Genomic DNA, 19,171 nt, shown 5'->3' with positions numbered 1-19,171 from the left:
GGCTAGACAGACGGAGAGCCAAAGGAGGAGGATCCACGTGACACACAACGCTTTGTTCTACAGGTTAGTGCTGAGGGGCCAGAGGAGATGTAAGGAGAGAAACTACTGAAGAAACCAAAAAGGCCTCCCATGGTTTGGGAGAGCTCCAAATAGAGGCTGTGCTGGACACCAGCACATTGAGCAAGGAAAGATGACCCTCCCCACTGTTTATCCGCTAGTTGCTTGTGAATCCCTTTCCGCCAGTTTGACCACGCTCACCCTCCCCTGTTAGCTCCCTGTTTCCTGTTGTCTGCTTCCTTCACAGTGTTCTTCCCTGTACGATTGTAAAGTGCTCTGTTGCTTCCTGAAACTAGGTTTGTGCTCAATGTATACCTGAATAGAAACCTTAATAATAAAGGATAATAGAATCTGAGGTTAACAGGGCAAGCTGTGAGCTATATACCTAAACATAAAGTGACTCAGAAACTATATACCCGAGATGGTCAAGAAGGAAACAAGGCACTATATACCAGGATGTGAGCTGGAAAGTATATTCCTCAAACTGCCATGAAGCGAGTTGGCCACTATAGTCCTGAGATCTTGGGCGTCATTCTGAGTTAGGTGGTGTGTTAAAGAAGTGGTAGTAATGGAATAACCTCCACTATTAGCACACCGCCAAATTCCACCTTTTGCTGTAAAAGGGAGGAAATACCTTTAGCACTTGGCTGGAGGTATTTCCGCAAGTTGCCTTCAGAAATTGACAGAATTAGTGCCTGCAGAATTACCACTGACGTTAATTCTGCCAAACCCCAAATTAGTTTTAATGAACTCCAAAGGGGAATAACATAACACCACCTCGGTATGGAAGATTTACCTCCTATTCTGAGGGTAAATCCACCAAACTCGGAATGAGGCTGATCTTCCAGTAAGCAGTTCTATATGTTCTGAGGCTTCTTTCTGGTTTAGCCCTTAGAAGTCAATTTCGGGGATTCTGAAATTTACAAGAATTATACCATACGATACAAAAAGGCAAGGTAACCTTGAGGCTGTGTTTACACTTCTAAGATGTGTATTAAGGTGGCAGACCCTGGAACTGTGAGCAGGATATTAGCGCACAGAAACTAGTATACCTGCCAGACAGGATAACTCTAATGCATATAGATGCTCCTGTTCCAATTCTTACTGCTTAGATTTAGAGGCCAGAACACCATTTTCCTTTTTAGAGAAAACTCCAACCATTTACAGATCGTCAACCCTTTGCCCATAATGACAAGAACAAAGAATTTTTGAAACATCGCTTCCTGTGTGTTTTGTTCATCACCACAATGGCCAAGAGCAAAGACATGTTCTATTCTCTAGCTTAACGGCACCCACCTGAAGTGGCAGACGCCGCACTTTCCGGGATGATCTTCCAGCAGATGTACCGGCCAGCCTCTCAGGAACTGCAGGGTCCTAATCGGAAAACCGAAGAGAAAGGGGTACGATCAGGAGATATCGCTGTATTCAGGTCCTCGATCTGAGACACTCATGCAAGCATCACTTAGGGCCTTATTACAAGTTCGGCACCGCAGGAACAAAGTGTGATTCCGCCACTTTTGTTGGCAGTACTGTAATTATGGCAGTTTCTCCCACGCCGCTGAATTATACATTTGGAGGTAAAGTGGAGGATATACCCCCAGCAATGAGCTTTAACTCCAAACAATCAGTGGATTTAATGCACAGTAATTCCACTGGCGGCAAATCCACCAAAATCCCCATGGAGTCCTTGTAATCCAGTGGTAGGCCCACTAGACCACGTGGCAGTTACAGTAATTGAGTTTGGCCGCAATTCGGCAGATATACAGACTAATTACTACCAGACTCGTAATGAATCTAATGTGCGGTCATAGAACAGCCATTCCTTCTCAGCTTGCTTTTTTGGTAAGGGGCTGTCTGTGCTACCATCCAATATCAACTTGGCTTCTTGAGTAGCTTCTTCATCCATTGTTTAATGCAATATGTAATATGCTGTTTTTTTTTTTTCTCAATTTCCAGATTATGAATCAAAAAATGTATTTTGAACATTGGGCTATTTAAACCCCCCTGTTAGATTTTCATGGATTAAATTAGGGCCTGATTACAAGTTCGGCAGTGCAGGAAACAGACAGTGGCACTTCTGTTACCGTCACTTTCTTTGGAAGCAATGGAATTACTGCCATTTTTTCCATACCGCTGAATTATAAATTTGGAGGTAAAAAAATCGCTGTATAAACCACACGGTAAATCCGCCAGTGATAAATCTGCCACAAATCCCCATGGAGTCTTATGGACTCCAAAATGGGGAATTACCACCACATTGTTCTGTGCCATATACCCATTTCACTCCCGCTTCTTTCACTTTTTATATTGTTGATATAAGCTTTCCAGTTAGGACTGAGCATAGAGCATTGCCATGATCTAGGCATAGGCTAAGGGGGTGTTAGATGATGGATGGGCAACACAGCATCACATTTATTGAGAGAGAGCCGTGCACAGAAAGGGCTGGATGATTGATGGGTGTCAACTGCACTGAAATAGGGTCCCGACCAGCTTAATTGAAGAAGGATGTCACCATCACAGTTTCAAGGCCTCAACAGACAATACTTTATTTCATTAATGTACTTTTGGGACGAAAAGAAGCAAATGTACTACATTGTGATATTTGGTTTGACTTTGCATCTGATGATAGTGTGGGGCATCTAACTCTGCTTATTAATATCAGTAGCTCGAAGCAAATAGCTGTCATTAAATCCCTCTGTCTTTGAGGAAACGCTCAAGCTTTACCATTTCATAGGCATGACTACTAATCAGTTTATTCAATGGCATTGCAGGAAATTATGTATTGTGACCTTTTGCACTAGTGATTTCAAAGGAAGGGACATCATGAGTAAACAAAAGAGGTGATGGTTGAAATGTTTTTATTGAATCTTAACATCTGGCATTGCTCTGGGCAACCATTCAGACCATCATTCTTCGCCTGCCAAGCCATTACAAAAGGGGAAAGACCATATGTAAGTCAGGCTTGGCCCCACTCCAAAAGGGGCATTCCAGCCGAACTGCTTGGTCACATCCCTTCTGCATGACACCACAAGCATCCCCAGACATGTTTCTGCCTCATTGGGGGTCATCAGTGAAAGGTAGCTTGGGTCTCTAGGCCCAGCATCACCTCTTTTCTTTAGCTTTAGTAACCCCGAGTGGGACGGGTATGCCCAGATGTGGGTCCCATGCCTGTTGGGCCAAGAGACTTGTAGACATCAGTGGATATTTCAAGGAGAGGGAATGTGCTCTAGAGTCTTGTAAGTGTTGCCATCTAACTGGTCTGATGTGGAACCAGGTGTCCTCACTTGTAATGTTAACTTTTCTCTAGGAATAAAGTGTGATCCTCTGTAAACACACATATCTCCCAGGGCCTCAGTTAACATATGTAGCACAAATGGAACAGTCTAGGTTATAATGTTAAGCACTATATAGAACAGTAGACCTTTGTGTTAATAACAGTTTTGTGCATAACAATGTCCCTGATAACTTTGATGCCCTCACCTCATTCCTTGCTATGCTATGCAGCTTTACACTGAAACTTATTTTTGGAGAATGGCGGTGTGTATTGTCAATTGCAAATTCCCAATGCATTCCGACTTGGCATACTACGGAGATGGTTTGTGCTGATACAAATCTGTTGCATTTGCTCTGGTTAGTGCCGTTGTCAACCTTTAGTACTTCCACAGCCTGCCTTGAGCAGTATTTGTGGCATTCATTTTGAATCTCATTTATCAGTCACCAAGTTTCATCCTCTATGATGTGAGCCAATTCACAGCTAGTAGACACATGCCAGCAGCTTCTCCTACCTCAGAAACATGATCTGCTCCGGATCGCTTATCACATTCCTCCCATTATAAAGGAAGAGCCTCAGGAAATCCTAGAAAAGAAGAAACCAATTCTTCATGCCATGTTTAGTCTTAATATGGTAATCAGATTCTAAGATAAAGGGGGACAAATTATTGCACATCAGAAAACCTTTGTTGTTAAACTAAAAATATGTCATCATTAGGGGCAGTTTCACTCGGAACTATTCATTGATTGCTTCAAAAGATTAGGAGTCATGTTGGCACGTACCTGCCTGGCATAGGAAGGAAAAAGAATGGAATGAATGAGAGCAGTGGAAGAAGAATAGGTTTCAGGAAGGGTGACAATGAGAGGGCGGAAGGCAGAGGAGGAGTAGAACTATTGTTAGGGACATTTTTAGAAACCTTCTGATGAGGTGTTGAAGAAGATCAAGCAGTGGAGTCAAAGAGAGTGTCCATAATTAGTCCAAACGTTCTCAATCTCTCACACATGCAACTTGACACCACACTCTCTCACGGACATACTCTCACATGCACTGGGCCTCACTGGGAATGGGTAGGTCGGTTGCACCGGCACCATTAAGAATGGTGCCGGTGCATCCGACATGCTGTGCTCGCGGGTACCGCTCTGCCCGCCAGGTCAAGCCTGGCAGACTGAAAAGGCACCTGTGAGCACAACTCGTAGTTTGCCGGTCCGGGAACTACGGTACTGGGAAGCTTACCAGTATCGTAGTTCCTGGACCGGTAAACTTGTAATGAGATCCACTGTCTCACACACACACACTCTGCCACTTGCACACACACACACTCTCACACCACACACTCACTCTCTCACACACATGCTCTCTCTCACACACACATGGTATGTTATATGCACACTCTAACACTCACTCACTCTGTCACTCAAGCACACTCTATTTCTTACACACACACTCTCTCACACACGCACACACACACACACACTCTCCCATACGCTTTCACACACACACACTCTCCCACACACTCTCTCTCTCAAACACTCTCTCACACAGTCTATCTCTCACACACTGCGTTTGAGCCATTGGGCCTCATTATGATACTGGTGGTAGCGTGCCGGTATCATTTTTTTCCAGCGCCCGCGAATGGACAATTACCAGTTGAACCGCATAGGGCTCAATGGGGAGGTCGGATGCACCAGCAACATGCATGAATGGTGTAGGTGCATCCGACAAGTTGTGGTCGCGGGTGCGGCTCTGCCCGCCAGGTCAGACCTGGCGTCCAGAAAGGCACCCGCGAGCACAACTCGTAGTAACCCATTCCAGTAGTAACAGCGCCGGTAGCTTACCAGCACTGTTACTACCGGACTGGCTAATATATAATGAAGCCCATTTTATATATTGGTTCCCTTTTTTCCTCTCAATCTCTCTCACTCTTTCTCAGTCTCGCTCTTTCTCTGTCTCGCTCCCTCTGTGAGCAAGAGTTACATTTTCAGGTTAACATTTGCTAGAGCAACAATGTTCATGGCTACAGCAGTGCCACAAGAGTGGGGATGAACGGCGGTGCTGTGTTTCTATGGACAAAAATAGCATGAGAGGAGCAGCAACAGAAGTGTCTCCTGAGGTGGCGACCATCCTGGTATTTGGGGATAAGCGTATGTGTCCTTGTGTGTGTCCTCCACGGATGCCACTTCCACACTCCAGGTGCATTGTCCATACACATAGGCTCTGTGATGTGACAAACCTTGTAAGGGACCAGGGAACCAGGCGGCTGCTGGGTCTACAATTTCACATTAAATGTGTTCCCTTTATGTTAATTTTGAGTTTTTGACCATACTTTAACTAATCAGTAGCCAGCAAGCAAAATTAAATATTGCTGCGGTGCTCACAGATGATACGACTCATTGGTTTTAATCTGAGTGGGAAACTTTCTAAGAAAAAAGGACATTTTGAGAAATTCTGGTCAAAAGAGTATGTTAAAAATTACTTAATTGTACCAACAACATAAACAATTCTTTTTAAAATTGTGCAATATTCTACTGATTACTTCCAGTATAATCTATAGTCTTACTAAGCAAAGCACATTATCAAAACAGAAAAAAAAAACGTATGTATTTTTTTCTAATAAAAGGTTTTCATTCCAATGTGGACAGCCTGGTTCACTCGTATTGTATCCGAAATAATCCTATATAAAAGGGATCGGGTCTAATAGGACTAATGAGAGTTCCTGTCTGGTTTGCATGAAATCAAAGTTGATTTAGGGGGCATACCTATAAGCACAGGACTGTATATTTGACAAATATGTCTTTAATAGAAACGGGTGTGTGCTTGAATCACAAAGTACATTATGCACAGTGGGGTTGGTGCTCATTACAATTGTCACTACACTCACCCTAACATTAAAGGGTTTGTAACCACGAACCATATATACCGATTCAGACAGCTTCAGACTTTGGATGGGAGGATAGCATAGCTGTCAATTCAAAGCAGTCATGCTTGCATTTGAAGAGCTGATGTTTCCTATCCCATAGGAGGAAATCCTCTCTGTTTGGGAGCCCCTCGGAATTTGTGTGGGTAAAGCATGGGAAGCCCGTAAAGCACAACATCCTTAGAGAATTATATCTATAGGATTGCACTAGGTAACAAACACTGTTTGCGAGTTACCCTCAGTGCTTACTTGACAAAAACAGTGTGTATATGAAAATAAATTAATAGGTTGACACTTGTGCCCTACTACCTCAAAGCCTAGTATAACAGGGAAGTACTAGATGCATTATAGGTGACAAGAGGTTAAACAACCAGATAGATTATAATAGTCATCACAACAGACAAGCAATAACACCTAGTACAGTACTTGGTCAAGGAAGGACCTAGTTCACCCACAAAACCAAAAATAACTCGATATATGGACATCAGAAAGATGAATGGAGCTCGGATAGAGTTATAGGGCTCGGAATGTGTGTATTTTCTTAGAACACTTTATTGTCAGCAGATGCTAGTGTGATCATTTTACTGAATATACGCCTATTGCATGTTAACTTGGAGGATATGTAACTATTTTATTCTAGGGTGCTTGACTGCCAGTTGCTGGATGGCTATACTGCTTTACATTTGGCATTGCACATTGCACTTTCATTCGGAGGACATTTTACCCAAGTTGCTCTTTTCTCTAGGAACCGCCTCCTTACATGGCGGTAGGAAATGCATCCAGGCAACACAGGTCACCAAGCTACACTAGTTATCTAAAAAAATGTGCCTATGCTTTGCTTGAACAGAGGCTTATATGTTCCTCTGTTGCCTATAGCTCCCTTAATTAAGGAAACGTTAGAGACCCTTAGCAACCACCATGTGGAGCTCATGTATGGACTCACCAAGAGTCTTACCCTGAAATATACTGTGATGATTCACTAGATATTCGGAAACACCGGCTCCAAAAACCAAGACAGACCTAATGACTTCTTAGGATTTATCAGATATTACAGGAGCTTCATCCCCAATTACTCTGCCATTGCCTCCTATCTAACCGATAAGTTAAAGAATGCAGAGCCCCAAACACTGCATTGGCAGAGGGATGATCAAGCCCGTTTTGACACCTTGAAATCAATCCTATGTAGTGAGTCAGTCTTAAAAGTCCCTAATTTTAATAAGGAATCCATCCTTCAGAGTGATGCCTCTAAGGTGGCGATAGGTGGCGATAGGTGTGGTGTTGTCTGAGGAATACAGTGGTGTGGAACATCCTGTGCTATACATCAGCCAATAATTATTTCCTCGAGAAAGAAATGATACTATCTAACAAAGAGAACATTTAGGCTCAACACTGACCATTCACCCCTCACTTGGCTTAGTCTCTGAAAGGATACCAACCCTAGAATGATGCGCTGGTTCTTGGACTTACAGACCTTCAGTTTTTCTGTAGAACATAGGAAGGGAAAAGAGCAGAGGAACATGGATTTCCTATCCCATTTTCCTATTGAAGGAGATGGGGAAGACAGCAGCATTCATATGATATGATATGATATGATATGATATGATATGATATGATGATATGATATGATATGGTATTTGTAACGCGCCTATACACAGGTGTTTCAAGGCGCGACGAGGCAGGGAGGGGAGGAACTAGGGGAGACAAAACAAACGATCCTACTAGGCCAGGTGTCATTCAGATCGCGCAAGTGCAGGGGTGGGGGAGGGGGGAAAAAGTGCAAGGGGAAGGGGAGGGGGGGGAAGTGCAGTAAAGGTAAGTGGCGTAAAGTAATAAATAAAAAAGGGCCAGCTAGTGGCAAGTGCAAGGTAAGTGCAGAACAAGTGCTGGGGAAGGGGGGGCTGTAGGGATACAGAGACAGTCCCGTAGTGCATAGGGGTTCCAGGGGATCAGTGACTGGGACCAGGACCGAAGGCAGTTAAGAGTGGTCCAGTTGCAGGATCAGTGCAGTTTAGTGAAGAATTAATTAGCTGTTCAGCAGGGGAGAGGGAGAGAGAAAGCAGAAGCAAAGAGGAAGGTTTTGAGGTGCTTCCGGAACCGGAGGTGGTTCTCCTCAAGTTTCAGGGAGGCAGGAAGGCTGTTCCAGAGGGAGGCCCCTGCCGCGGAGAGAGATCTACCCCCAGCTCGTTGCTTCGAGAAGCGGCTGACCATGAGGGAGTTGGAGGCGGATGAGCGAAGGGCTCGGGGAGGAAGATATTTGGGAAGAGAGAGTTGAAGGTATTTAGGACCCAGGCCCCAGAAGGCCTTGTGGACAATGCAGAGGGTTTTGAACTTTATCCTCGCAGCCACTGCGAGCCAGTGTAGAGATTTCAGTCCTGGAGAGATACGGTCCCTGGGCTTGAGGCCAAGGACAAGTCTCGCAGTTCTGTTCTGGATGAGTTGCAGAGGGCGGAGAGTGGAGGCAGGCAGATTAAGATAGAGGCTGTTACAGTAATCCAGCTTCGAGAGAACCAGGGCTCGGGAGACAGTGAGCTTCTGGGGGAAGGAGAGGAAGGGAAGAATACCTCTGAGGAGGTGCAGCTGGTAGTGTGACCTCTTGGCGACGTCAGAAATATGAGGAGAGAAGGAGAGTGTGGAGTTGAAGATGACCCCAAGGTTTTTTGCCTTGCAGGTAGGAGCAGGGGGGGGGCAAGGGAGGCAGGCCAGAGAGCTGCAGGGAAGGAGGGAGTGGGAGTACCGATGAGTAGAATCTCAGTCTTACTGGCATTAAGGCAGAGGTCATTGGCGGCACACCATTCTTGGATAGCAGACAGACAGTCAGAGATGAGGGAAGGAGAGGGGGAGGCTGAGGGTAGCCTGAAAATGAGCTGGGTATCGTCCGCATAGCACTGGAAATTAGGGCAGAGAGCGGCGATGCGGTGGGCAAGGAGAGCCAGATACTGGTTGAACAGCCAGGGAGAGAGATTAGATCCCTGGGGGACACCACATGTGGAGAAAAAGATGTCGGAGAGGAAGGACCCCAGTTGGACCTGGGAGGGTCGATTTGAAAGGAAAGAGGTCAGCCACGCCAGAGCCTGACCAGTGATACCCAGGTTTTCCCGGAGACGGTTGAGCAGGATGGCATGGTTGACAGTGTCAAAGGCAGAGGAGAGATCGAGCAGAATGAGAACACACGGAGTGTTGGAATCGAGGTTCAGGAGCAGGTCTTCACGGATGTTCAGAAGAGCAGTTTCCGTGCTTCTGGCAGCTCTGAAGCCAGATTGATGGTCATGAAGACTACCAACAGATTCAGCAGGAGAATGGGTATGTGGCGATTCACTAGATATTGTCACTTCTCCCCAAGGGTGAGCCCTTTCAAATGAGGCCAGTGACATGAGGCCGTACCCGGTGGTCTCATTGGGAAGGACTCCCACTCTGGGGATAAGGACAACCATCTAGGGTACAGCCCTTATGAGAAAATTGCACCCCCACATACTCTAGCCTCTCCTTCCTCTGCTAACCCTTTTGTAGACAGTAGACCTATGTACTGTTCCAAGGCAGAATACCTCAAGGTTCTTGGAAGTACTGAGACGAAGAAGAACAACAGGAAGCTAGATAATCCAGGTACTGAGACGAGTTGGTCCCACAGAGCAATGAAGATGAAAACTGTGAAAGAGATGAAAGACTTATTCAATGAACCCAGACACTGCTGGCAACATTGTATAAAAATCGACAATGGAGTAAACACTTGGTCACGGGCAGCCACAGAAGACAGCAGGTGTGCTGAGCACCGAACGCAGGAGATTCAAACCTGCGTTGCTGATCGGGAGGGAGAGAGCTCCAAGGACGCTAGCATTCTGCCATGTCTGATGACGGGGAGGTCCGCAAGAGCAGACCTGTGCATAGCAGATTCAAGAGGAGGAAGGAACACAAACGGCAGACGGGAACGCCGTCGCACAGCCACAGGGAAAGCAAGATGATGAACCAAACACCCACCATCACAGGAAGCCCCGGCTATTTGCCAAAAACCCCAACAAGGTGAAGGGTGGCACAGGAGACCCAGAGGGGACACAGGGCAGTTTACCAAGAGAGCTCATGCAACTGTCCCTAGGCCCCTTTGCAATCATAATGCTTGGGTGTCACAGGAGGGGTAGAAAGCCTACAAACCTTCTCCTCCTCATAGTAGTGGTGGAACAAAGCCTGTAGACCACAAGGGAAGGGTTGAGGACCCCAAGTGCCACAAAGAGAACTTGAGAGAGAGAGTCCCTCACGTCAGAGGCAGAGATAAGCCAACTGACAGCCAAACGAGGGTCAGGGACCCTAAGCAAAATACGAGTCCTCTTCCTCGTGGCAGTACTTGGCAGGGAAGTGAACCAAGTGGGCCAGTTCAAAGAAGAAGAGAAATCAGGGTCTGGGACCCAAAGCAAGAATGTGATATGAGTCATCTTCCTCATGACAGTACGTGGCAGGGAAGTGAACCAAGTGGGCCAGATCAAAGAAGAAGAGATGTTAGGGTCATGGACCCTCCTAACATTTAGAATTGGGTGTTGTAGGTGTGAAGCCTAATGAAAAGATGACTTGGGGAAGGGAGTCATTCCCCCTGTTTGTAAGGAACTGATAAGATACCAGGAGAAGGGAGTCATTCTCCTGGTAACCTGGACCGGATGTAAGGTCCAAAAAGGCCTGGGGAATGGAGTCATTCCCCCGGACTAGCTCAGACCGGACGTCAGGAAAAGGGCGACATTTCCCTGGCCCACCAAGAAATTACTGTTTGGAACTTTATTATTAGGGGAAGGGAGCCATTCCTCCTGACAACTTGTGAGACACGAGACTGTTGTAAGATTTGAGAACTCTTTCAACAAACCAGGAACCATATCCCCTTATAAAACATGGACTACAAAGTCCCATAACGGGGCTTGGCTCCAGGTTCATAATTTAACTGCCCTTCCCCCCATCGGCTTGACATGGTGCTCAGACATGCCGAGGAAAATGTTTTACTTCTGCTGTACAACAATAATGTATATACCTGAACATTCTGTTACTGCAAATAACTCACTGTCCTTTTTTCTCACAGAACTACTTACGTAATACTGTTGTTTTATAGAAAGATTTTCTGAAACAGAGTTCACAATCATGCTCTGTACGTCACTGCCATTGTTAGCACATGCCATTTTACATTACTGTTGCATTTACAGGTACTGGCCCAGAAGTACCAGAATTCAGTATGATGTGGGCCTAAACTCCAAGACATTACATGCATGTAGTTATTTTTTGACACAGGAATGGAGCTTGATTTTATGCATAATGTGTTATGTTATGTTATGTTATATACAGTTATAAAGCACAAACCTACACCAGCTAAGGCATCATGGCGCTGAAGGCAGGACTGAAAAATGCAGAAAGAGGCGAAGAGAATGATCAGGCAGAGAACAAGAATGTTTTAGCAGTGCACCTAAATGACAAATGATCATGGATGCTTCAGAGGGATAGGCGAAGAGAGTTCCACAACTGAGCCGCGGAGCCAGAGAAGGAGCGTCCCTCCCATGCGGGAGCACTTGAACTGAGAGACAGATATGCACAGTGCGGTGGCAGAACGGCGTAGTGTGGGATGACATAACAGGTGAATTTATCCTGCAGGTACTCGGGGCCAGTCTTATGGAAGACGCGATGTACAATGCAGAGTGCCTTAAATTGGGCATGGTAAGCTACTGACAGCCAATGCAGGGATTTAAGAATGGCATAGGCCAGGTGTGAGGGCCCCAGTGGCCAGTCGAGCTGCAGAATTTTGGCAGATTTGGAGGCTATGAAGAAGATAGCCAGGTTGGGCAGGATAAAGAGAATTACAATAAGTCCCAGAATGCAAAGAAAAAAACCAGGATACGCACCTACAGATTGGAACGCGTCATGTTGGCAAGTATGGATATGTCGTAATTGCATGGCTACAATCCGATACTGTTTTGTATTATGCAACCCTGATGACTGATGGGCTTTCTGCCAAACTACGAAAACCCAGCTGCATCTAATCCCTGTATATGTGTTTTCAGGGCCCCTGGGACCGCCCTCTTTGTTATACTTGTGCAGTATACACGGACCGACCACCACTCGTTTGAAGCTTCCATTCTTGTCTCTTTGCTGGGTAAGCATTTACTTTCTCGTGATGGTCTGCCTTCCATGCAGTCACGCTGGGAAGCTCACTGATCGCAGATTGCTACCACTCAAATCAATCCTGTGGCAAATACCTGCTGAAAGCCAACGTGTTATTCCAAAGCATTTCTTTCCTTGTCAATAGGCAGTCCACCTCTGTTGCGAACTGGCATTTTAGGAAGGACTGGTCGTGCATTACAAACACATCTCTCAGTATGGCAGCCTGTGACCTCTTGATCATTAGAAGGGATCATCACATGAATGGGCAGGGGGGTCTTGTAGCTAAAGTACTGTTCAAGACGGGTGGGCCCGATGACATATTCTCGCCAGGGCACTGGTGGGCTATTAGTCTTCCTTTACTTCTCTTCAGGTGCCAATTGTTTTATGGGAATGTGATGGAATGCCATCTGCAAGGGTGAAAGGGCCTGAATTGTTTTGTTTTTTATTAATAAAATAATGCAGGGTTTTTCTATCTCTGGAAGTGTGGTCTACTAACCAGACAGCCCCCTTTCATAGTCTTCCATGCTAGAAAAAAAGAATAGTGCACAAATGTGACGTTGCTGAGCTTGCCTACTGACACCTCTCTGCAGTTGCATTGAAGTTTGGAAATGACAGTCACAACGTTACATGTTCATTCCTTCCAGCAACTGTTGGAACCAAAAGTTATACACGATAGTGGCAGCATGGAATGCACAAAGGCACCCAGTGCAGGGCCATTACCTGTGTGGTAATTGCAGCAAGCGTCGGCTCATGTGTAGGACCACGGAATTCTGCAATGGCGAAATTCAGAATTTCACAAATTGCAATGCAATTTATGTAATAACATGTAAATGTGGGTTACTGTACATCGGCATGACCACAAGAAAAGTCTCTGAGAATCAATGAACACTGCAGCAGAATAAGGAATGGAACGCTTGTTGCTCCTCTGGTATAGCACTTTGTATCCCAACACCATGGGCCGGATGACTGCAGCTGGCTCATCCTAGAGTGGATTGCCAGGCTCGGGACACATGAATATGGCCTTAACGAAGACTTACATTGGGTAACTACCATGGGCTGATGTATCCCAGACATAATGGGCATTTTCTGTCTAGAGACTATGCCCTCTCATACGTCCAGTGTCTGAACAGATACTCAGCGCAGACCAGATTAGTACTTAGCCTTCTACCAAAGCTTACTGCTGATTATGCCCTTAATGTTGGGCTGTAGCTTCTACTCACCTTATAGGGTCTTTCATTTGGCCTATGGCTAGGTCAATCACAGGGGGGCTCTAGTCCTGCAAGGGATGCAATGGATGCTGGGTGTCACTTCACAGCCAAGCGTCAGTATGTTCTTGATGGGCCAATGTTTTCAAACCAGTCGGCTCAGACCAGATAAGCACTTAGCCTTCTGCTTAAGCATATTGCTGATGATGCCCTTAATAATAGGCCACAGCTTTCACTTGTTCAATCGGGATATGCATTTAGACTATATCCAGGCCAGCCATAGGTGTCACTGGCCGGGGGTGTTGCTAGGTCTGGAAAAGATCCGGGGCTATGTTAATGTTGGAACTCTCAGGACTCGGCGCTTGCTAGCCTTTTGGTTCTAGAACCTGAACTTCTATCCGGTGCTACAACCAAGAGACCCGGGGATATAGGCCCCTCAGGCACCACCTAGCAACGCATCAGGTCAATGCTCCATTTTGAAGCTGAGCATCAGCAGGTACACTGATGTGCCAATGCTTCTAAAACAGTCCACCACACAAATCGATCTTGTCAGATCCACACCCTTGTGCCCAGCTCTCTTGTTCTTCAGCTGATTAACACAATGGGGGTCATTACGAGATTGGTGGTAGTCATGGCGCTATTTGTGCCATGACTGCCACCAACAACGGGTCCGGCACCGGTGTTGGTCAATGGGGACTTACCAGTACATTCCGACCTTGGAGGGACCGGTAAGTCCCCATTGAACAAACCATTCCCCATTCCCATTGAGCCCCCGTAGGGCTCAATGGGAATGGGGAGGGCGCAAATAACGGGCTCGCGAATGGCAAGCCCGTTATTTGCGCCCTGGTCCCCTAAGGGGACCTGTAAGGGACGTGTGGCCAGACCACACGTCCCTTACGGGTTCCGTTAGGGGACCTTGGAATTGGGCGGTAGGGGATTACCGGAACCGGTCTCTTTGCCGGTGCCCGGTATCCCCTACCGCCCGACTCGGAATGAGGCCCAATGACTCCAAACCCGCGTGATAGGGAGGAAGCCACCCTGCAGCGGGCGCTTGACAGCATCAACTTGCCTTCTTGGCTTGTACTCTTATTCCTGCTATTTAGGTTTCCACTCTCTACTCCGGCATGGCAGAGTTGTATTTTTCCACAAGGGCATGTGTTGAGCAGCGTTTGACACTGTAGCTGGACACACGCAGTGCCCATCTAGCGTACGACTCTCTTTAAAGTTGGGACACGGCTGGGACACGTCTGTAACTTGAGAAGCAGAGTGACGCTGCCTGCTGCATGTCAGACTGCTCCCGCAGGTAAGCTTTGATAACCTTAGTACCTGTATACCAGTTTTGTTTTGTGCTCTTTGCGTATACGATGTACGTAGAGCATATACAATGTACGTAGAGCTGGCAGCCTGCTGGCTTCAGAACTAGCTTTAATAATATCAATTCATATGTTTGTGTAATCCTTTCCTTTTGGGGCACTTATTTTATTTATTTATTTATTTTATTTATTTATTGCATTTGTTGTACGCCCAAAACCTGGGGTATCACGGTGTAATATTACAAGTATACTGTAGTCTTAGATGTTACATGTCGACATATTTGCAGGAGAAAACTTAATTAGAAGGATGTACTTTGTTACATAGTAGGATTGCTTAACATTGGTATTTTATTTATTGCATTTGTTGTACACCCACACACTGGGGGTTTGGGCGTACAACTTATCGTACTACTTAGCCTGCTGGATGGTGCAGACAGCAGATTAGCCACAGTTATCAGCCCACCAGGTGTTGGAAAGAACATGGCACTGCAGGTAAGACTTTGTTGCATTTAGCATTGCAGGCAGCCAGCATAGTAGGTACAGGGTCACCATTAGCTAGCTCTGTACAGTAGCATGTCAGCTCACTGGCCTCTATTCTATTTTCATGTCCACCTTTTTGTGCCCTTCTGTACACTAGATCATTGCAATGACCAACCTGAATGAGATACTGCATTTGGCAACACAGCAAGAAGGCTAATGTGGATTACATCGCAGACAGACAGCCTGCTAGCTTTTTGGAGTACAGTTATAGGTGAGCAGAGAGCTAGAAGCACACGCTATACAACTGAATCAATGGACACACTTTGGTGCCAGATTCTAGCCATGGGGTTAGTAATAGCCTCCACTTACTGTGCTTTTTGCAGCCAGGGGGTGTGAGATCACAAATTGAACTTGTTCATCCGTTTATACTGAACTTAAACTGACACCGTTTTCTGCCACCCGATTTTCAAGTACCACGCCTAGAAGAGAGGACAACTTGCAAGGAGGATGGTTGTTTTATCACTGTACCTCTTTATATGTCTTTCAAAAACAGTTTCTTTTATATTTTGTCTACAGGCCTTTCGCTGTCCTGGTCCCTTGCTCTCAGTTTGTGCCCCGCCCAGGCATATTGTGGCCTCGCGTGGATGTGACCACTCATGGAGCTCTATTCCACAATTTTAACATATTCTATTATAAATTACTTCATATCAGCCATGAGATATGGGAACGAGATTCTAACATCGGTCTCGCTATTGATTCACGCTGTGTTCATCACCCTCACTCTAAACTGAATTTTTCTGCCCTGAAGAAGGCTGGGCTTGTTGACACACTTAGAGCTATGCAGCCGAAACTCTAATAGACCAACTAATAATTGGATGCCAAGTCAAGAAGATCTGAGATTTATTGTAGCCAGAGTGACCAGCTTTAATCTGCGCCACCTGCGTGATTGGTTTATGAAATTCAGTAGACACTTTTGAGTCTTTGCATTTCTGCACTTACGTACTGTAGACTGGTTATTTGCAGTCATCAGATTGGAATCATTGTAAATCATTTGTACTGTATCTGCATCGTTTGCACACATAACTATTGTTTTTTGCACACTACTTGTGCTACTTTTGCACGTTTGCATGTAAGTGAGGTTATGTGGTAGGATGAATGGATTAATGTGAGAGTATGTTCTCAAATTTTTGAGTGATGAAAATATATGACATATGAATTATTGTATGGTGGTCACATATGACATTGTTCTTGTATTATCTGTTGTTTTCATTATTGTCTTTCCTATTCTCTCTCTACACCTCTCTCCTTGCCCCTGTTATCTCTTCATTCTGTACCACCATTTCTATGCTGATGACACCCAACTCTTCCTCTCTTTCTCTTCCTTCTCTTCTGATCTCCACCTTAAACTCTCTTCCTGTCTTACTGCCATTAAAAACTGAATGTCATCCCGTTTTCTTTCTCTCAACACTGATAAGACTGAAGTCCTGTTCTTTCCCTCCAATACTCTTCCCCCTCCTTCTCCTCCACCTTTCATTCACTTTCCCCCCTCCAATCTTCCTATCTCTGCCCACGCTCACAATCTAGGCATTCACTTTGACTCTTCCCTCTCCCTAGCCCACCATATTTCTCTTACCTCTCGCGCCTGTCGCTACCACCTCTTCAATATTCGCAAGGTCCGTTCCTCTCTCACCTTCCATGCAACAAAACTTCTAATCTCCTCCCTTATCTTCTCTCGCCTCTTCTACTGCTCCTCCCTACTCTTTGGACTACCAGCTTCTCATCTTGCTCCTCTCAAATCTGTATACCACTCAGCTATCTGTACCCTCTGTCTCCTTGCCCCGCATGACGCCATTTCTTCTTCGCTCTCCTCTCTTGGCTGGCTTCCCTTTCACTCCCAACTTAAATTTAATTTCCTCTGTCTAGCCTTTAAATCTCTCCATGACTTGGCTCCCCCTTATCTCTCCTCTCTCCTCTCTTTCTATAATCCCTCCCGCCCCCTCCGTTCAGCCGACCACTTCCTTCTCACTGTTCCCCCTTCCCCATGTGCCTCCACCCATTTCCGCTTCTTTCAGCTCCTAGCCCCCCTCCACTGGAACTCCTTACCTCTCTCGATCGGCTCCACACCTACCTTATCCTCCTTTCGCACTTCCCTGGAATCTCTTCTTCTCCATTCCCCGCCTTGAAACCTTCCCCTCCTCTCATCCTCTCCCCTTCCCTCGACCCCCCCATAAGATCCTCTCCTCCCTCCCCCTCTCCCCCTATCCACCCTCACTTCACCCTCATAGCCCTTCTTCACCCCCTCCCCTTCCCCTACTCTCCTAGCCCCTCCACCCTCACTGATGAATTGCTCTGCTTACTGTTTTTATTGTTTTGATTCATTGTCAATTGCTTCTTGGTTATAATGTTCTATGTATTCTGTTGTTATAATGTAAACCACTTTGGATGAAAGCGCTATATAAATAATAAATACAATACAATACAATATTAGTTCGAAAATGACCAAATAAAATGTATTTTGAAATCAAACAAAGAATTGTCGGGTCAACATTATAGTGAATTAAATCTAATGTGGCATGGGAGACTCTTTTTGTGTTGTTTTTGGATTTCCACCTTTTCCTATGCCTGTGAATAAATCTTTGGAGACCTCAGGTTTTTGTATGGAACCAAAAGTTATGTCAGGATCTGCCTTTAAGGGGAATTCTGAGCCTCAATTAAATTATATAATTGTGGGCCCCAGGTTCCGGTGGCAGATGAAAATCTAAATATCTGGTTACGACATGGTAATCTCTAGAACTCGATAATTAAATTTGCCAAAAACCTATTGATGTCTTTTTATTATCAGCTTGGCTACTTGTGACCTTCCTGGTCAAGGGAACCTGTGTATTCACTCTTAGGGACACATTTATGCCAAAAACAAACCATTTGTGCGAAAAAAACTTTCTTTTTCCCTGTGAAAGATGTTTCACCTCCCAGAAAGGCAAAAACTGCCCCCAGAAGGCATGGAGAGTTCCAGTGCTTCAAAGGACAGACTCAGCCACGCCAAGGGAAGTCACACCAGATTGTTAATTAACAGAGACCCTTTGAAGTAAGCAGAAGAGGAGAGGAGAAGTTGGATTCACTTTCCCTAACTCCCGCCCCCATCCCACCATCATATTATAACAGCAGGATAAAAGCCCTATATTGGACTCCATGTGTTGTGCCTATACTGCATCGAGTGTATGAGAGATGATATGCACTCAGACAACCATATTGAATGTATCCTCACACTGAGAGGGTGGAAGTATATCGAGAGGAAGGATGTTAGCACGCACCATTGGACATCATGGAGTGCTGAGCGAAATCTGACATGTGATGTCATGAAGAAGATGTGCAAAGACATACTGAGCCGATATGAAAATACTTAAGAGCGATGACGTTTCTGAAGTGACAAGAGAAACATAGACACATTTATGCCAAAAACAAACCATTTGTGCGAAAAAAACTTTCTTTTTCCCTGTGAAAGATGTTTCACCTCCCAGAAAGGCAAAAACTGCCCCCAGACGGCATGGAGAGTTCCAGTGCTTCAAAGGACAGACTCAGCCAGGCCAAGGGAAGTCACACCAGATTGTTAAATAACAGAGACCCTTTGAAGTAAGCAGAAGATGAGAGGAGAAGTTGGATTCACTTTCCCTAACTCCCGCCCCCTTCCCACCATCATATTATAACAGCAGGAGAAAAGCCCTATATTGGACTCCATGTGTTGTGCCTATACTGCATCGAGTGTATGAGAGATGATATGCACTCAGACAACCACATTGAATGTATCCTCACA

At 45.5% G+C, this 19,171-nt stretch overlaps 1 protein-coding gene across 2 annotated transcripts in view; it reads right to left on the bottom strand.

Moving 5' to 3' along the window:
• The window catches only part of LOC138566330 (cyclic nucleotide-binding domain-containing protein 2-like), a 479,732-nt gene that overhangs the window by 148,245 nt on the left and 312,316 nt on the right, over window positions 1–19,171 (bottom strand). For both annotated transcript variants that reach the window (XM_069643465.1, XM_069643466.1), the window contains 2 exons: window positions 3,843–3,913; window positions 1,354–1,431 (listed from right to left, as the gene is read on the bottom strand). In XM_069643465.1, the coding sequence (XP_069499566.1) occupies window positions 1,354–1,431; window positions 3,843–3,913 (149 nt within the window). The remainder of the gene's footprint in view (window positions 1–1,353; window positions 1,432–3,842; window positions 3,914–19,171) is intronic.

This window comes from Ambystoma mexicanum, chromosome 2p, assembly GCF_040938575.1.
Source record: "Ambystoma mexicanum isolate Mex_15411 chromosome 2p, UKY_AmexF1_1, whole genome shotgun sequence".
Classification (NCBI taxonomy): domain Eukaryota; kingdom Metazoa; phylum Chordata; class Amphibia; order Caudata; family Ambystomatidae; genus Ambystoma; species Ambystoma mexicanum.
The sequence above is the reverse complement of the archived record's forward strand: the minus strand, read 5'-3'. Positions and strand labels throughout refer to the sequence as shown.